A 14,610-nucleotide genomic window follows, 5' to 3' on the forward strand; every position below is an offset into this window, starting at 1 on the left:
GCAGCTGGAGCCAACTACTGTGGCGTGTGGCAAAGTCTCCCTTTTTAGCAAAAAACAAGCCAACTAGTGCAGCATGTTTCTTGCTCAAATTTCAAAATGAGAATGATCCGGTGATGTAAATAGGTTTTCAATGTAATGAGTCCCAGGATGCAGCGATGGTCTTTTAGATGAGTCACAGGGACATTTTATGAGTTCCACTTCAACGACGTTAGGAGTCATATTTTGCCATTTTTTACAAATTGCAGCATTTAACTCCCATTTCATTGTATATCATGGTTATAATGTGGTTATAGTCATGTAGAAAACAGAAGAATAAATTATTATTATAACTAAAGCTATCAAAAATAAACTAGAATAAAAAACAGTACAGTAGTACAGTAGTGCATCCTGTGGATGCAGAGATCGTTGTTTTATTGCATCTGTTAACTATAAAGTATAAACTGTGTTTTGGGATGCAAAATGCACCCTATTTTAATCCCTGAGTGTTGTTCTTCCAGCGGCACTAGAAGACACCATGGCTACGGTTCGTAAGAAGATAGACAACAGGATCCGCGTGCAGATCGAGAACGGCGTGGCTCTGCACCAGCGCAGCCTGTTCGTTGTGGTGGGAGACCGCGGTAAAGACCAGGTCAGTGCTCGTCCTTATATCGACACATCACGGTCGTAAACACTTCCTCTCAATGTTTCACTTTTACTTTAATTGATTCAGATTCCTTGACGGTCCCCCCCCCCCCCCCCCCCATAGGGGTTGCAAATGGAACACTCTCTCTCTATTTGTACACTTGTACACTGTTTTAAACATTGTTATACTTTTAGCTATTGAAAAATAGCAGATCTACAAGCTCATAGTGCGGCACTCTTTGTAGGTCTGCTATTTTTGTCAGAGTGAACGTTTCTAACTCAAATCTTTGCTTCTGGGAGGGGGTCCCTGGAACAACATATATTCAGATGGGGGTCGGCGGCCAATTGCATATTTTTTTGGGGGTCCTTGACATGAAAATGTTTGAGATAAACATAGGGTTTTTTCATAAAACTGTCAGGATTTCGAAGACATTTGTAGAATCGTCCACAGGTCTAAATGGCTTAAGATGGTCATTGAGATGTAAAAGCTTGAGAAGACCCAGCTGTCCTGTATTGTAATTGTATAGCAGATGTGTAGCCCCACATAACCAGCTCTGTACAATTAGCCTGGGTAATAACCCACATACAATGTGATAACATTGTCTGTCGATGTTGGATCGATTCCTCCGTCTCAACCCTAATAGTGGACAGATCATTGCAACGCCGTAGCTTGCATTGAGTAGCTGTTCACAAAACATATCTATGTTAATGACGTTTAGAACACTTTCATTTATGTGTGTTAATATGTGGTTTTACATATTTTTGATTTTAGCAGCGTGATGTCATGGACACTGGGCTCACTTCCTTCCTGAACTACAATTCCCATAATGCTTTGGTGCACTGCTCCTCCTTTATGGATAGGGGATAGGGTTTGTCTTACTGAGACAACATGTAGTCCAAGGACTGTATAAAGAGGACAGGAAGCGAAGACCGTACGGGCGCCGCCATGTTGCTACATGGTGCTCCATGGAAGGAAAGAAACATGCGCAGTTGAGACCAGGAAGTTGGACATGCATATGGCACAAATGGCCCAGCAGATGGCGTGAGGTGACTAAAGACCTTGCTGAATGTAGGGACGCTTGTAAAGTTCACTCTTCTGCCAGCCTATATGCTGAAGCCAGCTTGGCTCAGTGCTCACCATGAACGGACTGACTGAGACAGCCGTGTCATGATCAGTGGATTCAGTGCAACTATAATATCTATATAATAGAATAATCAATTAAGGGGACAAGAGTGAATCAAAACGTATGTTTAGGAATATAATATGTTCAGTAGGCCAGTCCCGGACACACTATTCAAACCGAACTGTATGCCCGATGAATAAATCAACATGTAAAATTGATTTTGCCCGTTGTATTGTACAAAATAATTGAAGCCTCCTGTAGCATGTGCCTGGATTCCCCGGAGGGTACCACGGTGTGATCATTCATTGCAGGCTTGGCATGGTATCATTTGCATGACATTCGTAGAAAATACAAGAAGCCCTATAGGTCTACGCCTACCATCACATTGTAAGGAATAGAGTTGAAGCCTATAATAGTTTGAGAGCACATAACCCTAATAATTGCCTTTATAATATCATTCGGCTAGCCTACCTCTCTAACCTTTAGAGTTTAGAGTAGACCATACAACATGTAGGCCTATATTGTAGTAGTATTGTAGTAGTACAAAAAAGGGACTTGTGGCATATCCAGTCATTTATTTGATAAATGCAGACACATTTCCAAACAGATAAATAAAAGTAGGCTGACGTGAGCATGCAATAAATAACATTCTTCTTTCTTTTCTTTTCAAAATCTTTTATTAAAGTTTTTGTGACAAACCCAGGTATTAAACAGAGTAGACATATCAAATATGAAAATTAAAATTAAAATCAATCCCCTATCCCACCCACCCAACCACCCACAATCCCAAGGATGGTCGGAAAGACAGTCAAAATAAATAACATTCTTTTAAACGAAAATCATGCTGGCCATAATAGGAAATAGTGCCATAACGGGAGACACTTGGAAAGGTAGCCTACCATTGACAAATGGTAAAATAAATGTATGTGTATATAAATAAATAAATAAATAACACTTTAGTGCTGGCCATAGTTGATCAAAATAACAATTATTCTACATTCTCTTGTGTAGACTTATTATACAGATCTTTAACAATAATTGAACTCTTGAGAGTTTAAAATGAAACCAAATGGACGGGTTACGCTCTCAAGAGTTAAAGATCTATAAGAGTCTATTTGGTTACCAAGCTGGGGACTACCTAGCTGAAACCCCCTCAAGGGTGCTGGTGGTCCCCAGACCAGGTTGAAAACCACTGTATTACATAAAATTATATAGATATTATAGTTGCACTGATCATGACACGGCTGTCTCAGTCAGTCCGTTCATGGTGAGCACTGAGCCAAGCTGGCTTCAGCATATAGGCTGGCAGAAGAGTGAACTTTACAAGCGTCCCTACATTCAGCAAGGTCTTTAGTCACCTCACGCCATCTGCTGGGCCATTTGTGCCATATGCATGTCCAACTTCCTGGTCTCAACTGCCATGTTTCTTTCCTTCCATGGAGCACCATGTAGCAACATGGCGGCGCCCCGTACGGTCTTCGCTTCCTGTCCTCTTTATACAGTCCTTGATGTAGTCCAGGAAGTAAGTGAGCCCAGTAGTAATAATAATAATAATAAAACTTTATTTGTATAGAACCTTTCATGACATGAAATGCAGCTCAAAGTGCTTTACAGAACAATGGAGAATAAAAGAAAAGCAAGGCAACGACATTAAAAAACAAGCAGTAATGCAGTACAGTGAGGACATGAAAAATAAAAAATAAAAGATCAATTAAAGGCAATGTTGTAGAAGTGGGTCTTGAGCTGAGCTTTAATGTCTACAGAGGCTGCCTGACGAAGGTACAGTGGGAGCTTGTTCCATGCCGACGGCCCGTAGAAGCAAAAAGCTGCTTCCCCGTATTTTTTTAGTTGCCATTTTTTTGGGCAAAGCGAGCAGGCCGGCGGTGGAAGACCTTAGGGGGCGGTTTGGGACATATTTAGGCAGGCAGTGTCCAGCATGACTGCTAAAATCTAAAATATCTAAAACCATATACTGTATTAGTTACACACATAAAGACCCCAGGAAAGTATTCTAAATCCTCTAAACGTCTCTCTCTCTCTCTCCCCCCCCCCCCCCCCCCCTCCCCTCCCAGGTGGTCATTCTGCATCACATGTTGTCTAAAGCCACAGTCAGGGCACGGCCATCCGTCCTCTGGTGCTACAAGAAGGAGCTTGGATTCAGCAGGTAAACGACGTCCTCTTACTCTGTGCTGTTCACGTCATCAGTCAGTGGGTGTCCAATGCGACCGCGGGCGGAGCAGTGTTGTCTTTGGCAGCACATTTAGATTTTAGTTTTAGTCATAGTCTCTTCAATAGTTTTCATTTAGTTTCAGTCACATTTTAGTCACCTGGAATGTTTTGGTGTCTAAATATCATAAGATTTTAGTCGACTAAATCTACAGTTGATTTAGTCGACTAAAATATATTTTGGTGGGCCTTGATGCCGTCGTAATGAGTGCTTTTAAACTGGCTGAAAATAGCCGATCCAAGCTCCAAGCTTGCGCTGCGACGCTTTGTGAGCTTGTAGATTGGCTTTCATACAACCAAGTGTAAAATGACTCATACTGGATCTCTTGTCCACTATAGTCCCTTCCTAACATTTTAGTCTAGTTTTTAATTTTGTTGACGAAATTGTCAATAGATTTAGTTTTAGTCACCATAGCTTAGTTTTAGTCGACGAACATTTTTCGTGCCGCGTAGGAGCGGTGACGACGTGTGTCTCTCTCTCTCGTGTCATCAACACTGCCGGGGGGCTAAACGGTGATGCTGTGTCTCTCTCTCGTGTCTCTCTCTTTCTCGTCTCTCTCTCTCTCTCTCTCTCTCTGTCTCTCTCTCTCTCTCTCTCTTTCTCGTCTCTCTCTCTCTCTCTCTCTCTCTCTCTCTCTCTCTCTCTCTCTCTCTCTCTCGTCTCTCTCTCTCTCTCTCTCTCTCTCTCTCTCTCTCCTCTCTCTCGTCTCTCTCTCTCTCTCTCTCTCTCTCTCTCTCTCTCTCTCTCTCTCTCTCTCTCTCTCTCTCTCTCTCTCTCTCTCTCTCTCTCTCTCTCTCTCTCTCTCTCTCTCTCTCTCTCTCTCAACAGTAACCGTAAGAAGCGCATGAAGCATCTGCAGAAGAAGATCAAGACGGGGATGCTGAGCCTGAACCAGGACGACCCGTTTGAGCTGTTCGTGGCCGCCACCAACATCCGCTACTGCTACTACAACGAGACGCACAAGATCCTGGGGAACACATACGGCATGTGTGTCCTACAGGTGTGTGTGTGTGTGTGTGTAGTGTGTACTGTCAAAGTCTTACTATTTGTCACACACGTTACCGCAGTGAAATTTGTTCTCCGTATTTGACCCATCTCTTGGAGTGGTGAGCTGCAGCCGTGCCGCGCTCAGGAATCATTTGATTAGTTGATTCAAATCTACTAATCAAATGATTAGCCCCGATCCAACCCATTGATGCTGAGTGCCTCCCAGTTTCAGGGCGGACACACAAACAACAAGGCGTGTGTGTGTTTGTGTTCTGCCTCTGTAAACGGCTTATGAAAACGGGTTCAGCATTTGTCTGTCTGTTGTGATGTGTTCACATCATGTGTCCGTATTTCAGCTCCTCTTCTTCGTTTCGTTTGCAGGACTTTGAAGCGCTCACCCCCAACCTCCTGGCCAGGACGGTGGAGACCGTGGAAGGAGGAGGCATCGTGGTCATCCTGCTCAGGACAATGAACTCCCTGAAGCAGCTGTACACCATGACTATGGTAAGATGAACTCCCTGAAGCAGCTGTACACCATGACTATGGTAAGATGAACTCCCTGAAGCAGCTGTACACCATGACTATGGTAAGAACTGACTATGGTAAGATGAACTCCCTGAAGCAGCTGTACACCATGACTATGGTAAGGACAATGAACTCCCTGAAGCAGCTGTACACCATGACTATGGTAAGCAATGAACTCCCTGAAGCAGCTGTACACCATGACTATGGTAAGAACTGACTATGGTAAGATGAACTCCCTGAAGCAGCTGTACACCATGACTATGGTAAGCAATGAACTCCCTGAAGCAGCTGTACACCATGACTATGGTAAGATGAACTCCCTGAAGCAGCTGTACACCATGACTATGGTAAGATGAACTCCCTGAAGCAGCTGTACACCATGACTATGGTAAGCAACGACATGGACAATGAACTCCCTGAAGCAGCTGTACACCATGACTATGGTAAGATGAACTCCCTGAAGCAGCTGTACACCATGACTATGGTAAGATGAACTCCCTGAAGCAGCTGTACACCATGACTATGGTAAGATGAACTCCCTGAAGCAGCTGTACACCATGACTATGGTAAGATGAACTCCCTGAAGCAGCTGTACACCATGACTATGGTAAGATGAACTCCCTGAAGCAGCTGTACACCATGACTATGGTAAGGACAATGAACTCCCTGAAGCAGCTGTACACCATGACTATGGTAAGGACAATGAACTCCCTGAAGCAGCTGTACACCATGACTATGGTCAGCAACAACATGGCCCCGCATCATGATGTGTTGAGCTTGTTGCTACGATATCTCTGCTGTCGGGAGGAAACCTCATAACTCCAAAATGTAAATTTTTCAGGAAATGAAAAATATGCATTTTTCAGGAAATTAAGAAAGCCATATATATATTTTTTTAAACAAAGCAATACAGCCTCATCAAAGTTGGTGCTGTGACTTTATATATTGTCAATTACTTCCATGAGAGGGGTAGAGGTGGTGGAGTTAGTTGTTTTAGCAGACATTTTGAGGGTCCAATGGAGTTAAGAGGTTTTGTCCAAAACACTTTTTACTACTTTCCATTGGTTCAATATTCTCGAAACAACACACAGACGTAAAGGGTGTTCAATAGCACTGATTTATGCAAAAATAATAATCAAAAACCTAATTTTTTTACTTATGAGGTTTCCTCCTGACAGCAACGATATGTTTTTGCTATGTTGGGGATAATTTAGCCACCATAGGGATTCTACGTTGAAAGGGGATACAATTCTTCACATTACAAGAGTAAACAGGAATGCAGGAAATCAGCAGTGAGGTGAGAATGTTGTGTTGAAAGTGTTGACATGAAAGCGTGTTTTGTCGTTCTTTTAGGACGTCCATTCTCGCTACAGGACCGAAGCTCATCAGGACGTCGTGGGGAGATTCAACGAGAGGTACAGTAGACCTCCGTTGTTGTTTCATACGGTCTATTGAACTGTTTATTATGATATGGTTAAAGGGATATTTCACTATCAAAACAAACTTTTGGTTATTTTATTGTCTACTCGGGCTCATGTGAACATCCCAGACAGTTTATAAGTGGCTTGATTTATAGTATTTAGATATTTGATATTCACTTTAGCTTCCTATACAAAACCATTGTCACTTCAAACTCCATTTTAACCACGATAAATTCATCGAGAACACCCTTCCTTTTTTCTGGTGACTGATATTGTCCTTCTAAAAAGAACAACTTGAAAAAAAACGTTCTGGGGTGTTCTCATAAGCCTGAGTAAACGATAAAATGAGCAAACGTTAAATTTTTTACACTGAAATATCCGTTTAAAGGGAACTATAACATTGATCTGTTTTGGTTGTGTGGTGTCCAGGTTCATCCTGTCTCTGGCATCTTGTAAGACCTGTGTTGTGATCGACGACCAGCTCAACATCCTGCCCATCTCCAGCCACATGGCGCAAATCAAACCGGTCCCTCCGAAGACCCAGGTACTGTAGCTTCTGCCTTCTGGCAACAACCCACATCACAGTAACCCAATTTGGACCTGAGACCAGATTCTACAAAATGTCTTCCATTTTCTGAAAGAACGTATCGGTGGTGCCCAAACATTTTCACGTCAAGAACCCCACAGAATTATCTGTATTTGGCCGCGGACCCCCCCCCCCCCCATCTGAAAATATGTTGTTCCAGGGACACCCCCCAGAAGCAAACTTTTGAGTTAAAAGCATTCACTGTGAAACAATATATATAATATTCAAAGATCTGCGCCACATTTTCACGATTTTTCAACGGCTAAAGTTTAAAATAATGGTATAAGTGGTTGAAAGAAAGCTATACAGTGACACAGATGCGTCCTCAGGTCTAAATGGGTTGAGGCATATTCGGTGATGAGGTGACCGAAACGGTGGTCATCTTATGAGGTGACCACCTTTTTGGTGGTCCCCTCATCACCGAAAACTGAAACATGAATAGGCCTTTAGTGACCCGAGCTAGAGGGCTTTTTCATTGGCTCGTTGGTCAAGCCCTATACTAATCCCAAACCAATCTTCCTCTAACGGTGAATTCTGTTTGGGTTGTGCTGCCGTACACTGAGAATACTACTAAGGAACTTGTGTGGAAACATATTTAATACAGGGGGTGGGGGTGGCTCAGGGGTAGAGTGCCTGGATGGTAACCGTAAGGTTGCCAGTTCGAACCCGGGCTCCCCCAGAGTTACGGTCGAAGTGTCCTTGAGCAAGACACTGAACCCCTAATTGGTCCCGATGTGCTAGTTGGTGCCTTGCATGGTTTCCGCTGCCATCGGTGTATGAATGTGTGTGTGAATGGGTGAATGTAATGCACAATCTCTGTAAAGCGCCTTGGATAAAGGCGCTATATAAATGCACCATTTACCATTTACCATTTACAGACATACTTCAAATGGCAAAGATAGACTACAAGATGTTTAAACTGTATTACCTTTTTATCAATAATAAAAAAACGTAGTATTGGATCATGGACATTATTTAGCAAAGTGAAAGTGTGTGAAGAGTTTTACCACATAGGTTGAATGTTTATGTACATGATGACATCATGTCTCATATGCTATTAAGTTCTGGTTGTATGTATGCGATGTCTTTCAGGATGAGGGTCTGTCTCCACTGGACCAGGAGCTGAAGGACCTAAAGGAGTCTCTTCAGGACACGCAGCCTGTGGGCGTGTTGGTGGACGGATGCAAAACAATGGACCAGGTTAGGACCACCCATCTGCTTCTGTTCTGCCGTTGTATCGCTCCTATCCTACTATAAACTATGGACCAGGTTAGGACCACCCATCTGCTTCTGTTCTGTCGTTGTATCTCTCCTATCCTACTATAAACTATGGACCAGGTTAGGATCACCCATCTGCTTCTGTTCTGTCGTTGTATCGCTCCTATCCTACTATAAACTATGGACCAGGTTAGGACCACCCATCTGCTTCTGTTCTGTCGTTGTATCTCTCCTATCCTACTATAAACTATGGACCAGGTTAGGACCACCCATCTGCTTCTGTTCTGTCGTTGTATCTCTCCTATCCTACTATAAACTATGGACCAGGTTAGGACCACCCATCTGCTTCTGTTCTGTTGTTGTATCGCTCCTATCCTACTATAAACTATGGACCAGGTTAGGACCACCCATCTGCTTCTGTTCTGTTGTTGTATCGCTCCTATCCTACTATAAACTATGGACCAGGTTAGGACCACCCATCTGCTTCTGTTCTGTCGTTGTATCGCTCCTATCCTACTATAAACTATGGACCAGGTTAGGACCACCCATCTGCTTCTGTTCTGTCGTTGTATCGCTCCTATCCTACTATAAACTATGGACCAGGTTAGGACCACCCATCTGCTTCTGTTCTGTCGTTGTATCGCTCCTATCCTACTATAAACTATGGACCAGGTTAGGACCACCCATCTGCTTCTGTTCTGTCGTTGTATTGCTCCTATCCTACTATAAACTATGGACCAGGTTAGGACCACCCATCTGCTTCTGTTCTGTCATTGTATTGCTCCTATCCTACTATAAACTATGGACCAGGTTAGGACCACCCATCTGCTTCTGTTCTGTCGTTGTATCGCTCCTATCCTACTATAAACTATCGACCAGGTTAGGACCACCCATCTGCTTCTGTTCTGTCGTTGTATCGCTCCTATCCTACTATAAACTATGGACCAGGTTAGGACCACCCATCTGCTTATGTTCTGTCGTTGTATCTCTCCTATCCTACTATAAACTATGGACCAGGTTAGGACCACCCATCTGCTTCTGTTCTGTCGTTGTATCTCTCCTATCCTACTATAAACTATGGACCAGGTTAGGACCACCCATCTGCTTCTGTTCTGTTGTTGTATCGCTCCTATCCTACTATAAACTATGGACCAGGTTAGGACCACCCATCTGCTTCTGTTCTGTTGTTGTATCGCTCCTATCCTACTATAAACTATGGACCAGGTTAGGACCACCCATCTGCTTCTGTTCTGTCGTTGTATCGCTCCTATCCTACTATAAACTATGGACCAGGTTAGGACCACCCATCTGCTTCTGTTCTGTCGTTGTATCTCTCCTATCCTACTATAAACTATGGACCAGGTTAGGACCACCCATCTGCTTCTGTTCTGTCGTTGTATCTCTCCTATCCTACTATAAACTAGAAAAAGTGCCCCTCTGGGCACAGGTCTCTACCAGGGCAGGTCAGGTTGTGGCCTCCTTCTGGCGCTATAATAGGCCAATGTGAAAAGGGTGCCATTTGTTCTTATGCCTTAAATGGCAATTTAAGGCAAAAAGCCACCTGTTGGTGGCGCTATAACAGGCCAATGGGATATATTCCTCAGCCTAGTAGGAAAGTGCGTGAAATATTTCACGTAAATTGCCCAAGGCGCTTCACATAGATTGTGCATTACATTCACCCATTCACTCACACACCGATGCCGGAGGAAACCCTGCAAGGCACATCAGGAGCAATTAGGGGTTCAGTGTCTTGCTCAAGGACACTTCGACACTAACTCTGGGGGAGCCCGGGTTCGAACTGGCCAACCTTGCGGTTCCAATCTGGCCACTGTACCCCTGAGCCACCGCCGCTCCTTGTGTACACTGGTCCAAAACCAAAGATGTCTGTCTGTCTTCCAGGCCAAAGCGGTGCTGAAGTTCATCGAGGCCATCTCGGAGAAGACGCTGAGGAGCACCGTGGCGCTGACCGCCGCACGCGGACGGGGAAAGTCTGCGGCCCTGGGCCTGGCGGTGGCCGGAGCGGTGGCCTTTGGGTACGAAAGCACCTTCTTAACCCATTTTAGGAAACGCGTCTGTGTTGCTTTATTTTAGACTTTAGCTGTTGGAAGCGCTACGAGCTTGTAGAGCTGCTATTTTTATGAATATACAGTATGCTTTCACAGCGAATGTTAACTTTTTAAATCTTTGCTTCCTGGGGGGTCCCTGAAACAACATATTTTCAGACGGGGGTCGGCGGCCAATATATACATATAATATTTGCGGTCCTTGATCTCTGACCACTGATAATAGAAACATAGGTTTGTCAGAATACCGTCATGATTTAGAAGACATTTTGTAGAATCTGGTCTTAATGGGTTAATAACGCCTCCAGATATTCCCACATAGGACTGTAAAACGTGCGTCTTGCCGTTTCATAACGGATCCATTTGTTTTTCTAGGTACTCCAACATCTTTGTGACGTCGCCCAGTCCCGACAACCTCCACACAATGTTTGAGTTCCTCTTCAAAGGTTTTGATGGCCTGCAGTATCAGGTTAGGACACATAAACTATATTATACACCAGGTATAAACCAAATAGAAACTGTGTGATATACTGTATGAGGATGAATAGAAGTGACTGTTAATGGCATTATGGATGTTCCTCTCAGACACCACGTTGTTGGTAAATGGTTACATTCACCCATTCTCTCACACACACACACACACACACACACACACGCATCGGTGTGAGCTTGTAGCTCTACGACTTAAAAATGTGATTTAAAATGTATGGAATTTCTTTGGTTTTCCGTTTATTTCGTCCCAAAATTACTATCGAAGAGAAGACTTCCGCGCATGACCCAAAAGAGACATTGTGTGTCTGCCCAGGAGTCAAGCTAGTGAAAATAGCAGATCTGCAAGCTCACACTGCATCGCTTTGCACCACTGCAGTAGTAGAGCTACAAGCTCACACCGTGGTGCAAACCCCCTAGATAGCATTTCTGTTGGCTTAGATAGCATTTGACACAGACTTATAGCATGTTATGTAGACAGCACTATAATTGTATTGTATATAGTCATAGCACACCATAGTACATATGTATAGCATAGTAGTGAATATGTATAGTTTATTATGTATAGTGTATGTATAGTTTCATCATATAGATATTCCACTGTTACCTTCTTATCTTACGCATGTTTCATGATAAATGCTTTTATGTGTTGTATTCCCATGCTTTTGTTCTTGCCTAAATGTAAGTCGCTCTGGATTAAGAGCGTCTGCTAAATGCCTAAATTGTAAATTGTAATTGTAGTGTGAGCTTGCAGATCTGCTATTTTCACTAGCTTGGATCCTGGGCAGACATAAAATGTCTCTTTTGGGTCACGGGCTGAAAAGTGTGGGAACCACTGCTGTATGTTGTTGATCGTGTCCCTCCATGCGTGTCATGAGTGCACATCAACTTGGTTTCCGTTGTGTTTGTAGGAGCATCTGGACTATGAAATCATCCAGTCTTTGAATCCAGAGTTCAACAAGGCGGTGGTACGGGTCAACATCTTCAAAGAGCATCGTCAGACCATTCAGGTAAAAACTCCTTTTTAAATGGCTAGTTGGCACATTTTACTCAGCATAATAATGTGACCGCGACTCATCATCTGAGAGTTACATATTCTCTGTGTTCTCTTTTGTCTCTATAGTGAGCAAATTAGATTTATTTCCACTGCTTGTTCAAGATGGAAGGAAAACTACAAAAATACCCAATAATAGAAGACTTTTTTTTTGTTGCGAATATCACACATTTAATGAAAGATTTCAGTTCAATCCCAGCCTCTATACAGTAGCTGATATTTCTCGGCTTTAGGCTTACAGTTAAACATGTAAAAATGCTATTCATAACATTACCATCCTAAAATGTTGACATCCTCACGAGTATAGTAATACAAAGCCGGGACAACGCTCCACACGTCCCACACTCTTCTCCCTTCTGGCTCCAAAACTATGGAATGAACTTCCTATCGCAATCAGAACTGCAGCATCACTCCCAATCTTCCGCCGTAGTCTGGAAACCCACCTCTCCATCTTAGCACTTGGTGTAGCATTGCACTTAGCCTCGAGGAGCTTACAGACGTTGCAAAGGCTAAACTTATGTAATTTAGATAGCATGTTATGTAGACATGATGACACATTTAACAAAGTACATTGAAAACAACTGACACATTACAGTCCTTCCTGTTCGTATTCCATAATGCATTATTAAATACATGAATACATATTTGTACAGTATTTGAACAAAAATGTAAACGAATAAAACATGGCCCTCCTCCTCATTGACCAGGCCTTTTCAAGGAATGAGGCAAATGAAAAGGTGTACTTTTGAAATAGGCGTTTCAGTTTCTCGAAGTCCTCCAAACATTAGATTAACCCATTCTGACCGGGCACCCATTTTGGTGTCAGCATCATGTTATGCTTTAGCTATTTAAAAATAGCAGATCTACAAAAATAGCAGACCTACAAGCTCGTATCGCGCCACTCGGTGGCGCGATATGAGCTTGTAGGTCTGCTATTTTTGAAAAATCGAAGAGCGACTGACATTTTTAGAATCTGATCTCAGGTCAGAATGGCTCCATCAGACCAGTGTGTGTCCGGCGGAAACCTCGTATGAATCTGATCTCAGGTCAGAATGGGTTAAGTGTGTCTGCTAAATAAATGCCTAAATTGTACAAACGTGTGTGTGTGCAGTACATCCACCCCACCGATGCGGTGAAACTGGGCCAGGCAGAGCTGCTGGTGATTGACGAGGCTGCAGCCATCCCTCTGCCGCTGGTCAAGGCTCTGCTGGGACCCTACCTGGTCTTCATGGCCTCCACCATCAACGGGTCAGCACCACCTCCATGTTCCCCCATAGTTCTGAGAGCGGGTCAGCACCGCCAGGTTCCTCCATGACTCCGAGAGGACTCAGTGGGGTCCAGGGAGTCCCCAGCTAAATTCGGGAACAGTTAACATTGGTGGTTCAGAGTCTTCCTCAAGGACACTTTGACACTAACTCTGGGGAAGCCCAGCCGGCATCAAACCGTTCGACCAGCCACTCTACAACTGAGCCACTGCAGGCCCACGTTGATGTAGATTAATTTCACTATAGTTTTACCATACAATGGAAGAATGTATGAGAATGACTGTAATCCCCACCTACAGTACAGTGCAGACAGCTGAAGACCTCGTTTCTCTACTCTATCTAATCTAACAACAAACATCTCATTTTATATGGGTTTCCCTGGCACCGCAACTTTTCAATGGGGGATTTACTAGTCGACTAGTAAATCCACTAGTTGACCTTGCTGGTACTAGTTGACTAGTTGATAAGAGAGAAAAAAGGGGGGGGTGGGGAGTTTCCCCCGCTTTTGTAGGCCTCAAGATCAGCTAGATTACAGTCACCAATGTACACAGTTTTTAAATGTTTTAATCATTTTTTTATATAATTAATTATTATTATCATTTTTTACATAATAGGTAGTTAAACATCTAGTAAACTAGTCAACTAGTAAAGTGAAAGCCCTAGTGTGGGTCCACTGCTTCATAAAACTGTTTTAGAATTAGAACCACTGGTCTATGCTAGCTGTTAGAATGGTGTGCTAGCTGTTAGAATGGTGTGCATGCTGTTAGCATGGTGTGCTAGCTGTTAGCATGGTGTGCGTGCGTTGTGGTGCCTGAACCGTGCTGTCTAATGGTTCCGTCCAGGTATGAAGGAACGGGACGCTCTCTCTCCCTCAAGCTGATCCAGCAGCTGAGACAGCAGAGTGCCGACAGCCAACAGAACCTCTCTGCAGAGAACAGGAACACCAACACAGCCAGGCTCTGCGCCGGTAGGTCACCGTTTAGACCCAGTCCCAAAAAATGCCTTCTAGATTTACATTTACATCTACAAA

General features: G+C 43.5%; 1 protein-coding gene across 2 annotated transcripts in view; it reads left to right on the forward strand.

Moving 5' to 3' along the window:
* The first annotated feature begins 506 nt into the window (after positions 1 to 506).
* nat10 (N-acetyltransferase 10) overlaps positions 507 to 14,610 on the forward strand; it is a 28,632-nt gene continuing 14,528 nt past the window's right edge. The window contains exons 1-12 of one of the 2 annotated variants that reach the window (XM_083762534.1): positions 507 to 628; positions 3,818 to 3,909; positions 4,801 to 4,972; positions 5,341 to 5,463; positions 6,838 to 6,899; positions 7,335 to 7,449; positions 8,584 to 8,691; positions 10,609 to 10,742; positions 11,148 to 11,241; positions 12,173 to 12,271; positions 13,427 to 13,563; positions 14,423 to 14,547. In XM_083762534.1, the coding sequence (XP_083618660.1) occupies positions 515 to 628; positions 3,818 to 3,909; positions 4,801 to 4,972; positions 5,341 to 5,463; positions 6,838 to 6,899; positions 7,335 to 7,449; positions 8,584 to 8,691; positions 10,609 to 10,742; positions 11,148 to 11,241; positions 12,173 to 12,271; positions 13,427 to 13,563; positions 14,423 to 14,547 (1,375 nt within the window). In that variant the 5' untranslated portion in view covers positions 507 to 514. Of the gene's footprint in view, positions 629 to 3,817; positions 3,910 to 4,800; positions 4,973 to 5,340; positions 5,464 to 6,189; positions 6,223 to 6,837; positions 6,900 to 7,334; positions 7,450 to 8,583; positions 8,692 to 10,608; positions 10,743 to 11,147; positions 11,242 to 12,172; positions 12,272 to 13,426; positions 13,564 to 14,422; positions 14,548 to 14,610 lie in introns of those variants that run through there. The other variant, XM_083762535.1, reaches the window with a different exon arrangement.

Source organism: Protomyctophum parallelum (assembly GCF_964188405.1).
Source record: "Protomyctophum parallelum genome assembly, chromosome: 4".
NCBI classification, from domain to species: domain Eukaryota; kingdom Metazoa; phylum Chordata; class Actinopteri; order Myctophiformes; family Myctophidae; genus Protomyctophum; species Protomyctophum parallelum.